The following is a 12396-nucleotide window of genomic DNA, read 5'->3' as shown; positions in this document are numbered from 1 at the left end:
CCTCCTTCCTTTGTGGGTTACTTAGCCTGATGTGTGCAGCAGTGAGGATGGGCAAGCCAGCTCTCTTGGCTACTTAGCTACAGGGTTTTTTTGTGTGTTTGTTTTGTTTTGGGTTTGTTGGTAGGGTTTTTTTGCTACTTAACTACAGTTTTCTGAATAAAGCTGGCATTACCCAGAGAATGAACTATGAACAAAAAAAAATAAGTTTTGAATTTCAGTCTGTGTGAATGTAAAACATTGGTTCTGTCCCAATCCCAAACTGGCAACTTAGTTTGTGTGTGTTTTGCATGGAGTAGCAAGGGAAGGAATGAAGGGAATCAAAATAATAACACAGTATGTTCTGGATGTGAACTGCAGTGATTCCAAATAACAGACAGATCCACAACCAGTGTTGTTTATTATTAATTAATTAATGGGTTTAAGTAATGGGTAACTTCCTAGTTCCAAGGAAGTGGGCCTTTTTTTAGGTCAGCTTTGAGAGGGCACTCTCTAGCTAAGGTACACTTGCAGGTAGAGTATTGAACATGTGGCAGAACTGCATAATAAAGCTTATCGTAACTAATGTGATGCATGAGGGAAAATAGTTACAATAAAACCTTATAATGGTTAAGGTCAGAGCTTGAAAAATATCTGTGAGTGTGAAGTTTGCACAATATGCCACTCAGTCATGTGTAAAATTCACATTTTAATTAATCCTGACCAAATTTCTGTATTTTCTTTAGTACTTCTCTCTAGAAAAGACTATGCATTTCCATTTATCTCCTTGGAAAGACCCATTAGAGAAGTCAGTACAGTTTGGGGATTAATAATGGGTTTTTCCTCTCTTTTTTTTGTTCAGACTATGCTAACAATATTGTGCTACCATGGAGATATGTTTATCCTTTCAGTGCTTTGGTGTTAGATTCTAAAGGAAAATCTTACTGAAATACACATAGGGAAAAAGCAAAGGTATATTGCATGAGTTAAGAAAATCCGGAGTTGACATTATGTGCACTTACAGTGTTTTTTTGTATGAAATGTGCCATTCTAGAATTACTACATTTGGCAGACTAACAAGAATTCAATCTACCTGGCAGTAATTAACAAAGGAACATGGCTAAAGAGAGCTTGAAACCAAAGAGCTTGCCCAATAAATTGTAGTGTATTGTGATAAAAAATTAAAAGGCAGCAGATTTGAAGGGCATAGGCTTTGACTTCTGCTTTTGATGAGTCATTGAAGATAGCAAATTATAACTGACATTCTCTTCATCATCTGTGCTGGAGTTTCATTCGTAGATTTGTGTCCTGTATAGTTGTATTCATTTATTAATAATATAGCAAGTCATCCATTATTCTGGTACTTCTCTCCTTTATTCTAGCTGGCTGGTAATTGTGTGTGAATTGTCTTGCTTTTCAGTGCTTGATAAATCCTGTAGTTACTACCTTCATTTTTCCATATCTATGGTGGATATCCATATCCACCCACAGTTCAGAGGAAAATTCAAGGAAACTGATGAACTGTGTGAAAGGAGAGTGACCTTTTCTGCACAACACTAGCTATTACAGGAGTGAACTGCATTGCTAACTGGTCACCGTTAGGCAGATTGTAATGGTGGTGGTTAAGGCAATGTTGTGAATTTTTTATTACAGCTAAACAGAGTTACAAATTCTCTTTTAAACAATTTTTTACTTATTTTCTTTAATTTTGAGCTGTTCAGGAGGGAGTGGGGGGGGGGGAATGAATTTTGTGTAAAACCTGGAAATCACAACTGGATAAAAGAAAAAGACATAACAGCATTTATGGCTCTGAGTTTTTATTTAGAGACTTGGGATAATATACAGGGTATTACAACATCCCAGGTTGGGTGATGTACAGTGGTAGTAGGCATTGGACAGTGGGTTAGATTTGTTTGATATAAGGTTACTTTTTTCTAGCTTCATTTAGTCAAAGGGATTGGAAAAAATAGAAAAAGTGATGGAAGACATTTCAGTGACTTAGATTTGAAATTAATTTTTCTCTGAGCTGGTCCCTCTAACTTGCTGGGTACAATGTTTGTGCTAATGAACTTGGCTTCTGATGTCAATTTATTTTAGAATCAGGAGGAGACATCTAAATATTGTTGGTAACTAAAAGAAAAGCATTACCTGTTTCTGTAGTTTCTTCATCACCACAAATCAAGAGAAATTACTTTTGTAAATTTCCTTAGAGCATTTAGTTTGTGTAATTGTCCTTTGTTTCAGAAAATCTCTCTTCCTCATTGGTGCTATATTAAACCTGCAGCATAATGGCCTCAGAAGTTGTTCCACCTGCTGGTTGTGCTGAAGGTTTGGCAGTTTTTTTCTGGTTGAGACCTGCTTTAGTCTTTTTCTGACTGAGACAGTTTTCTGCACAATTTATTCCAGCATTAGATGAGTGAAACACTTGGCTTGCCCCTGCCTGATACTTGAGTGGTAAAGTGCTGATCCTTCAACACAGGAGTTTGTGATGTTTGATTCTAGGGGTCGCAGTCTTAGGATTAATGTCCCAATAAACTAACAGAGTACAAATCTCAGTACAGCATACCAGTCATGGTAGGCAACCAATGAAATTTGCACAGCACAAAAATCAGGCATTGAGTACCTTCAGTACCAGAAATACTCATTGCAGTTTTATACTCAGCATCAGCACAGAACTGCTAATGTTAAGAGATTTTTGGTAGGAGGTCTGTAGTAAAAAGCACCTGCTGTGTCGCTTCTCAAGTGTGGTGGTTGTCCTGGATCTTCAGAAAGAGGACTTTCATAATATTATATGATGAGAGATAGGTGTGAGCAGCTTCCTGTTAACTTCCTCTGACTGCCACGAGAGAAGCTGTCACTTGTTTCATGACACAGGTTTATTGAAGCGTCTTTCATATGGGAAGTGTTTGAGTGTGCTGAATATCTCCATAGAGATATCCAGCAAGCTGTCTGGACTGCTCAATCTGAAGAAGAGAAGGCTTGGCTGGCAGGGAGCAGGTATTAACAGTGTGTATAAATGTCTGATGGGAGAGAATGAATGTGAGGGAGCCAGACTTTTTAGCAGTGCTCAGTGACAGGACAAAAGGCAATGAATACAAATTAAAGCACATGAAATTCTATCTGAATGTAAGAAAAAACTTCTTTACAGTGAGAGTGATCAAACACCACAAGAAGGTTGCCCAGAGAGGCTGTGGAATATCCATTTGTAGAGATGTTCAAAACCCAAATGGACACGGTCCTGGACAGCCTGCTCTAGCAGACCCAGCTTGAGCAGGTAGGAGGTTGGACTAGATGATTTCAAGAGATCTTTTTCAGCTTAAATGATTCTGTTCAGAGAATAAGGCAGCTTTTTCCAGTGAGAATTAATAAAAGGGGACCGTGTGCAAGGACACATCCTCAAAGGAGATTACTTTTCATTTGCTCTTTTAGAAACTTATTTCCTGCTCCAGCTGATGGTCCTGATGATTCTTCGTCTGCCTTGCTATCCTCCATGTTGTGTGTACTGTCCCTGCATGGTTAGAACTGCTTCAGTATCTGTTAGATGTTGCACTTTTCAGGAACTCATCTTCAGTGGATAGTGAACCGTGGCTCCTTCAGTTACTGCCTGTTCCTGAAGTGACCATAGGCAATTTCTTGAATTCTTGGAAGCATGGTGTGATGGTTGTTCTAAACTACTACTATCTCTTAGCAGTGTAAAAGAATGTGTTTTAAAATGAGTAGTACTGGAGACATCAGCTACTTCCCAAACTTGTAACTGGCAAACATTTGGGGGATTTCTGTAGTCATTCCTGAGGGCTGCAGGAGGGCAAAAACATACAGAGAGACAGAAGCTAGTGTTACTGTGCTAACCATGTTGAAAACATCAGTCTCCCTGGAGAAATGTCACGGTGACCTGTGATGGCTGCAATTGAAGTGGGGGGTGGAGTAGCAGCATGTGGTTCTGGAGGGAGCCATGCAGACAGTAGTGCTGTCTGAAGTTTTGCTGTAGTTGGAAGATGTAGGGTGAAGTTTAATAGCCTGCTTAAGCTGATCTTAACACAGAACTGTTACCAAAAGAGTTTTTGTTATAATCTGGAGTTGCCCAAGCTTCAGTCTCGTAGGCACTGAGCTTATGCGTGGACAGTTCTGTTGAGCTGACCTAATGGATTGCTGCTACTGCAGAGGGAGAGGCAGGGTATTCGGTTTGCTTTTTCCTTAGGTAGGCTTTCTGGTTATCTTTTCTCTCCTGTGCTGGCTTTAGCTGGTTAGACCTTTCAATTAGTTGCTTTCATGTACCAAAAAGGTTGGTTGGTTGGTTTTTTTTCACCATTGCAGGGAGTTGTAGCTGTTGACAGACATCTGATTAGCATTGATTTTATCATAGTGTAAATGGCAGTGCTTAACCAGGATTGAAGGGAGCCCAGAAGGGAGGAGAATGACAGATCCTTTTGGTGACATTCAAACCCTACCTTTTATGTGTGTGTGATTGAGACCTTGTGTGATTTACTTCAAGAATTACAATTCTGTAATCTGTAAAGCTATGTCTATACTGCTAAATGTACCTGCTGTGGGGGATACTACTTGGTCCTCAGGCCCAGTGACGTGCGGTGGTGGCATTTGTGCTGGTGTTGGGCTAGTTTCCTACAGAGCAGGCTGGCTGCGCTCTTGCCGAGTGCTGCTTCGCCTTACATCTTCTGTGTGTCCTGTGTGGTACCTCTGTGGCTCTAAGCCCGAGTTACTCTCTCATGTATACCAAACGTCTGAACTAGAGAGAGCTGTGTTGTGCAAGAGTGGTGTGTTTATGGAACCGAAGGTTGTCATGTGGCCTGAGGTACAGTGCGAGGAGATGTGGGAGTGTGTGAAGGGGAGTACTCTTCTGGAGTACTGTGGTAGGACCAGCTTGGTGCAGCCTTGTTATCATGGCTCTTGGGCAGTGTTCCCTGGAGCTTTATTTTGGAAGGAAGGTTGGATTGCTCTCTGACAAACGTGGGAGCAAACTGACATCAGTACAAAGTGGATGACCAGGAAATCAAGATCTAGGAATGAACTAAGTTACCTGAAATTACAGACCTACAGGAGGAGGGGGTTTGTTCCTGTTAACTTCAGCTTGATTTATTTAGCAGTTTTCCTGAATTGTGGACTGCAAGGTTGTAAGTAATACTTTTTAACTCAATGTCATACATTGTAGTTGCTTTCTTTCCCTTCGTTGCAGTGTCTCACTTGATTTTAGTCTTTGCAGAGATCTGTGTACTATGCTTCTGTTGTTTAAAACAAGGTTGTAGTCTTAATCTTAAAAAAATCCTCAAAAGTAATTTAGGTTTAAGTATTTTAACTCCATCATTTCTGCTTATTTCAGGTACATGCAGAGTTTCCTTGAGCTTTTAGAATATGAAAATAAAAGTCCTGAGGATCCTCATGTTCTCGATGAGTGAGTAATTTGTTTTCTTCTGACAGTTCATTTGAAAATAATCTGTCTCAGAGAAGTGTGTTTGTACTATAGGGTAACAGTGACCTTATTTTTAAGGTAGAATTTGTTCATCGAAGGCCAGAGCTGTAATCTGGAGCAAAATATAGGAATCGGAGTGCATCTTAACAACATATTTTTGCACATATATAGTCTGATAGTTTATGAAATGTCATGAAATGCTTCTTCCAAGGCTGTATTAAGACAACATGCATGTGAGAATATACTTGCTTATCAAATACTTATGGCTAAAATGTCATTTTAGTATATACATTGAGCTTAGTACTCTAGTATGTAATGTATATTAATGCATTCTTTGAATTTTTTCAGTTTAAAAACATTCAATGTGTCAGTCATTTTTTTATCTAAAAGCTTTTTTAATGGACTTCAGTTATTGGTGTTCATCTACCTAATTGAATATTACTTAGGTTTTGAGAAGAAAGGAAAACTTACCCGATTTTCATCATCCACAAAATCATATTGTCATTAGAATGTTTCCTTGAAATTTGTATGCATAAAGTAGTACCCCTTCCCCCCCATGAGAGAACAACAGGTGCAATCTATGCATCAGACTTAAAAACAAAAAACCCAACCAAACTGTTCCCCACCCCCACTCTGAGGGTTGTGGTTACCCTGTACTGTATAGCAGTCAGCTTTGTTTCAGGAGATTACTTCTTGCAGGTTTTTTGTTCCATTTGTTAGTTTTCTTAGGGTAGCTTGTCTTTTAAACTTTAATTTCTTTTTAAGCTCTGCAAATCTTGTCTGATCAAGGAGACCTTTGTAGGAAGTGTTCCATAAAACATCTTGCAGCCCAACAAATACTCTTACTTGTGCAAGATGTGGCCTCTGCTGTGCAAACATGGTGTTTTGTCTGCAGTTAGTTTCAGATACTTAACCTAACACACCAGTTAATGTAAGGGGTTTATTAGGTAATGCATTTTAGATGTTACACTCTTTTGGTTATGGGCGTGTTATCTGAGATACTTGGTTTTTAAGTATCAAGCAACACATACAGGAGAAACTCAAGTGCGTGAGTACCAAATTCTCTGTGTGGCAGAACTGTTGAAGGAAGCCGTAAGGATTACAGACTGAGTGAATTGTACTGCTGTTGAACAAGGGGAGAGTATTTTCTCAGTATGAGTCCTAAGCTGGAATACTGTCTTCAGTTCTGGGTACTACCTATTAAGAAATTAAAACACATGTGGGCGGCACTGATGTGAAAGCAACAAGAATTAAAGACTTGGATAGTTTCACCTCTGAATAATGTTGAAGGCATTTGTTTAGACTGGCAAGAAGGTTCTAGTGGGAGACACTGGAAGTCAGTGTGCAAAAAAAAAGTTCCCTGTAATAAAGGATGATTGGTTGCTTTAAGTGAAGAAGTGAAAGAATAAAAAATGACTTGATTGTTACTAAAGTTGAGATTGTACGCAGGGCAAAAATTAAATTCTAATATTAGTGAGAACAGACTGAAAAAGACCATTTCAGAAGGCTTTACAGCTTCCCATCATAAAAGCTTTGAAGAATAGATGGCTTTTAGTGATGCTTTAGGCATGTTTATTCTGCAGTGGATAAAGTAGATGAACTTTTTGACTACCTCTAGCTGTTACATTTTGTGATTCTGAATTTACAGCCTGTTTGCTGATGGGACAAGGATTTGTGTTTGTGACCGGTTCAGCAGTGAGTTTTCCTACTGCTTGACTTAGAAGAACATTTTGGGTGGGATAAAGTTACTGAAACTTAGGTGTCTGTTGCCTTTTGAGATGGCATAAACCATCCTATACATCTAAGTGAGCCTGGCAAGTGTAACTGGATCTGCAGGTGGAGGCAAGGTGGTTATGTAGCTTCTGTACCATCTTGGATATTCTGTGCTTAGGTAACTGAATTTCAGCTTTTTTATGGACTTCAGAGGTTCAAGGTGGATCATAATATGAACGTTTTTTAAAAGGTTGATGAATGGTTTTCTTGGAGACCTGTTTTTAGAGTCTGTTTGTAATTATCAGATTCATTACCTGATTCTGCCATATGGATAAACACATGTTCTTGATACTGTTTCATTGCAACTGGAAATACTGAGATGCTTTATATTAGTATGCTACACCAGATACTTGATGATGAACCAAATATTTACTCATTCAGTATAACTGTTAAAATCTTTGAAATCTTGCGATTATATGTACTTAATTACACATAATACAGTAATAAGGATTTTGAGAATTTTTGCTACCTACTGGGGTGAAGTCCAGCTAGGGACTTTGATAGTAAGAGTCATCTTTTTTACTGAGTTGGCCTGTGAGAAGAGACTAAAGAGATGTTACCCGATTAAAGAACAAATTTATTATTCTTGACAGTATTGGATGGGCTATCTAATATTAGAAAGTCAGACTTGCTTTCCTGCTCTTTGCATGTCATCTATTACTAACTTTCTGAAGGCTATGGCATTTAGCTGGGTATTGAGCTGTAATTAGCTATTTTCTTAATATTCTTTGCAAGCTGTGTCTTTCAAAAATACTCTTAGCTATGTTCATATTTATCTTGTAATAACCCACAGATAAATCTAACAAATTTCTCAACTCCTGTACCAGTATTCCATGTTGCTGCTGTCTAGCCCTATCCTACCTTCATGCGTTACAGTCAGAGGAGAAATACTGTGAACTGTAGTAGTTAATGAACTACTTTTCAGTGGGAAAACCCCCATGTTTGAGTTCATTTATGTTTACATAACACTTCTATTCTTTTGTAATTGCATGTATCGTTTAATACAGAATTTGAGCCATTGTCTGGGACTGTGTGGGTAGTGTCATTAGGGATGCATGAATAAGAATAGTACTTTGCTTCAACCAGATCGGTTTGTATAGAGGACATTGGAAGTTCACTCTTTAAGGTATGCCTGGTCCTTTCAACTAGAGCATTTCTTGTCCTGCCAGCATCTGTAGTGTATCTCTTTGAGTATCTTGCATACAGTAGCATGTGAAGAGGCGCATGGAACTTGCTTCAGCTCTTCTGCTCAGCTGTCTCGTTCCCACATTGAGCACACAGTAGAAGAGTGCATATTGCATACTAGTATTACAGATTATATACTTCATATTACAAAAGACTCAGTCTTGTGTCTTTTGGTTGTCTGTAGTGCCCATCCTTGTTAATGCCCTGTATGGTATCAGATGACTTAACTGTTTCATGATGTCTCCCATCTCTTCTTCCTTTAGCTTCATTAGTATCACAAAATGTGAGACTTGCCTGGATGGACATACTTCTGTCCCAGTACCAACCCAGCAACTTTTGTTTGGAGCTGAATGGGATGGCCACCTCAATGGGATGGCCACCTCAAGCACTCAAAAAACATGAAGACTTAGAGAGCAGTTGGTTTTGCAAAATTGAGTGCTTTGGTGGTCTTTTTGTCAGCTGAGAAAGACTTCAGTTTCTGTTATGGCTAATCAAGGTAACAGTAGCACAAGAGAGAAGGGGAGCCAAAATGGTTTTTTAAAGAGGTTTGTTATCCGCAGATGTGCTATATCATTGTTGGCAGTAGTTCTTCAATTTGTTGTCCAAAATGATGGAACAACTTTATCAGTTGAACATAAAGCTGTCCCCTGACTATTTGTGTTATATCTTTGCTTGTCTGGGGAAACTGCTCTGGTATTCTTGGAATTCGGGCTTGCTTTCCGAGGAAACCATTTAATGTATCAGTCTTACAGGATTATAGATGTTATCCATGTACTGGCACAACTGTTCATGAAGCCATGCAGTGAAGTGAAGTGGGAAATTGATCTAGTAGAAAAGTAGGACACTTTCAGCCCTGTGATCCCCAAACTGTTACACCACATGGCGTATGGTAACAGGCAGCAGTGCCAACAGAACAGGGAGGGTGAGTGGTTAGGAGTTCAGTGCAGAGACTAAACTACAGCTGGTGTTTTTCAGTGGCCCGACTTACTCTCTGCTCTTAGTGTATGAATTTGAGGACAGATGTATGTTCGTATTACCTTTTTATGAATGTGGGACAAAATCCCTTTAAAGGGATTTCTTTTTGGTCTCAACGTTTCTGTGGTGAAGTGGTTCAGAGGCTTTTCAGGTTTTTTTTTATTACATCCTGTTGGCCAGCAGACCTTATGAGAACATAGTACAACAGTGCCATGTTACTGATACTGTCAGTAGTATGTGCATATGGCAAAAGATCAGGTTACTTTTGCATTTTTGATAACACAAATCTCTCCCTTCAAGCTTCAGAGTGGTCAGGTGGAAGTCTTTCTACAGTTCTGTCAAACAGTGTGATTGCAGAGCGTTAAGATAAGGTGTCCATACTTAGTACAGGGTGTAAGCTGGCAGAAGTGTTGGAAATTTCCCGTGATGTCAATATGCATCTGGATAAACACAGAGGCAGAAGTTGTTTTTCAAAAATTGATGGGTTTATAAAACATGCTGCTCACATGTACTTTCAAAGAAGAATTATGCCACCCCCCTGTACCTGTGAGTTTCTTTGCTGATTTTTTTTCTTCATGGCCCTCTTGTGGGAGGGTGTGTGTGGGAGTGTCCTGGAACTGAGCAACAAGTAGTAGGCTGCCAGTGTGTCTAGAGATAACACACACAAGAAACTTAGTAAACAAGAAACTTTTTCTGCAGCACTAAGATTAAAATAATGATTCTGTTAGCAATTTAAAATAAATAAATATTGGAGTAGATTTGATTAAGAAGGTGCCCTTTAGTTAGTTTCAAGTAATGTGAAATGCTGCTTCAGTTACTTTGCACTTCAAAAGTAGCTACACTTTCTAGTAGAGAAATCTTTCAGAGTGCGAACTGGTATCTGTCTTGTCTGGTGACTCTCAGCTACCTGCTAGTGCTGCTTTTAAAAAGAGCAGCCAATCAAAAAAACACACTGAATGTCTGTTGCATTTAAAAGGATTTTTTTCTTCAGTCTACTTGACACTTTCTTGTCTGTCTTCTTTCAGATAATACTATCAATAAGTCATAGCAAAAATTCCCTTTGTCTTTATATTGGCTTTCTTACGACTTCTTTTCTTGCACTGTGATGATAGATCAAACTCGAATAATATATACAATTATTAGGGAGTTAAATTATACCTTGTGTTGTGACATTCATTAGTTGTCTTTGCAGAAGCCTGTAGACTTAATTTATTTAGTAGCAATGGTAATGCCTTAAATATTTTTTCTTATACAGAAGCCACTGAAGCTCACTTGACTAAAATAGCTTCATGTTAATAATTCTCATCTGTCAAACCAACTGCATTATTTGTTCATTGTGGTTTTGAAGATGATATGCTGAATTTTGAAAAAACAGTCATTGATAAATGAAATTTTCAGAGCTATTCTGGAGTATTCCCCTCCCAATCCAGCTAATCCCATGGGCATTAAAAAAATTCCTTGGTATGGTCTCCCACAGTCTGAGAACAGTAAAAGCTTTGTGTCTTTCAGGGGTGTGTGTGGGGGTGGTGGTGGTGGTAAGGAATGAGTAATAAGATCAAGGAAAGGTGTTTTGATTTCTGCCCTGCTGATTTGAAATGTGCCTATGTACTTCATGTGTTTGGTCCTTTAGAAGCATCTGCTTGATGGAAACACCTGAGTGAACTCAGTTTTATCTTTGAAGATGGAAAGGGAGGCTTGTTGTGTCTCTGGAACAATGAAGAATGCCTTTATGTGTATTTGCGTGCAGCTTCAGCTATGATTTGCTGGTCTGTAGCAGATAAACCTTCTAGTTCTTTGTTTGCCCTTAAGTACGCTCTGTGCATTGAAGCACTTAAGTAGTGGGATGCTGGTGAACAGTTTGCCCTTGTGGAGCACGTAGGCACCATATTGTATATATTGTGGGTAGCGAAGGTGTTCAAAAACAAATGGTGAAGCTGTCAGCAAAAAGCAGTTAGTGGAGAGCGTTGTCAGTTGTTTTTCAGATGTAAGTGTTGCTTCTCGGCTCTGTTTTTAGCTACTGCCTTCCTGCTCTGAGCCAAAGAAGCAACATGAGTACAGCCAGGCACTGGTCTAGTCTCAAAAACTAACATATCTCGGTGGTTACAGATGACCCAGAATCAAGACTTCATAAACATAAAAAGTCTACAAACTTTTAAAGTATATTTTAAGATGTCCAGTCAGCAAGACCAGTAAGAGAACAGTCATTCTGTACTGTTATAGTATTTAGATTGGGGAATTAAGCAGTTAAAACTTCTCCTTTTCTATGCAACAAAATAGTGTTGAAAGGCTATTGAACTATTCTAACAATGTTAACACACAGGCAAAAACTGGTTAGACTGAGGATGATGAAAAAACTATTAAAAATTAATCCTACGTTCCTTTGGCAGTTCTCAATTGGCAGTGTAGAATGGGAGAAGCGATTTTAAGTATATCACTTAAGAATGGTATGGTGTACTTCCAAATTATTGTCTTGGCTAAGTAATTATGAAAAGGAAGGAAGGGTCTGCTTCAAATGGGTTGACTAATTGGTAGTGTTTTTTACTTTTGGTGTTCTTAACATTTTTTCCCTTGGCTATTGCAGCAGGATTCACTAGATGACCTTTAAAGGTCCCTTCCAACCAAACTATTCTGATTCCTTCCTTAGCTGGTATATTCTACTTTTGATAAAAATAATTAATACATTTATTTTCAGTATTTGTTATGAATCTGAGAATGCGTTGCTGTTGATCTTTTTTTGAAAAGGACCTGTAGAACTGTAGATACAGGCATAGATGAACAAGTCTCCCAGCTGTGCTGTTTTTGAAAAGCTGCATTTCACTATGTGCTTTTTTAATCAAGATTATGTAATCACTGAGGTGCTAATATTAATTTAATGTTAGAGTATGTAGCAGAGTTGAGTAGTACTGATTTTTCATGTCTAGGCTTTAGAAAGCTATTAATAATATCTCAAATATGTATGAGTTTGCATGGGGGGGTGGGGGGGAGAGCACTTTGAAGATCATAGGTTCTTGAGCTGCCTTGGCAGGCGAAACGAAAATCCTCCAAGCTGGTTCAAAGCAAGT

General features: G+C 38.7%; 1 protein-coding gene across 1 annotated transcript in view; it reads left to right on the top strand.

The window, feature by feature from the left end:
• The window catches only part of PDK3 (pyruvate dehydrogenase kinase 3), a 55087-nt gene that overhangs the window by 24225 nt on the left and 18466 nt on the right, over nt 1-12396 (top strand). Inside the window, exon 3 of the mRNA XM_040582493.1 lies at nt 5312-5383. Within this exon, the coding sequence (XP_040438427.1) occupies nt 5312-5383 (72 nt within the window). The remainder of the gene's footprint in view (nt 1-5311; nt 5384-12396) is intronic.

This window comes from Falco naumanni, chromosome 2 (genome assembly GCF_017639655.2).
Source record: "Falco naumanni isolate bFalNau1 chromosome 2, bFalNau1.pat, whole genome shotgun sequence".
Classification (NCBI taxonomy): domain Eukaryota; kingdom Metazoa; phylum Chordata; class Aves; order Falconiformes; family Falconidae; genus Falco; species Falco naumanni.
Note: the sequence above shows the minus strand (reverse complement) of the source record. Positions and strands in the feature narration are given on the sequence as shown.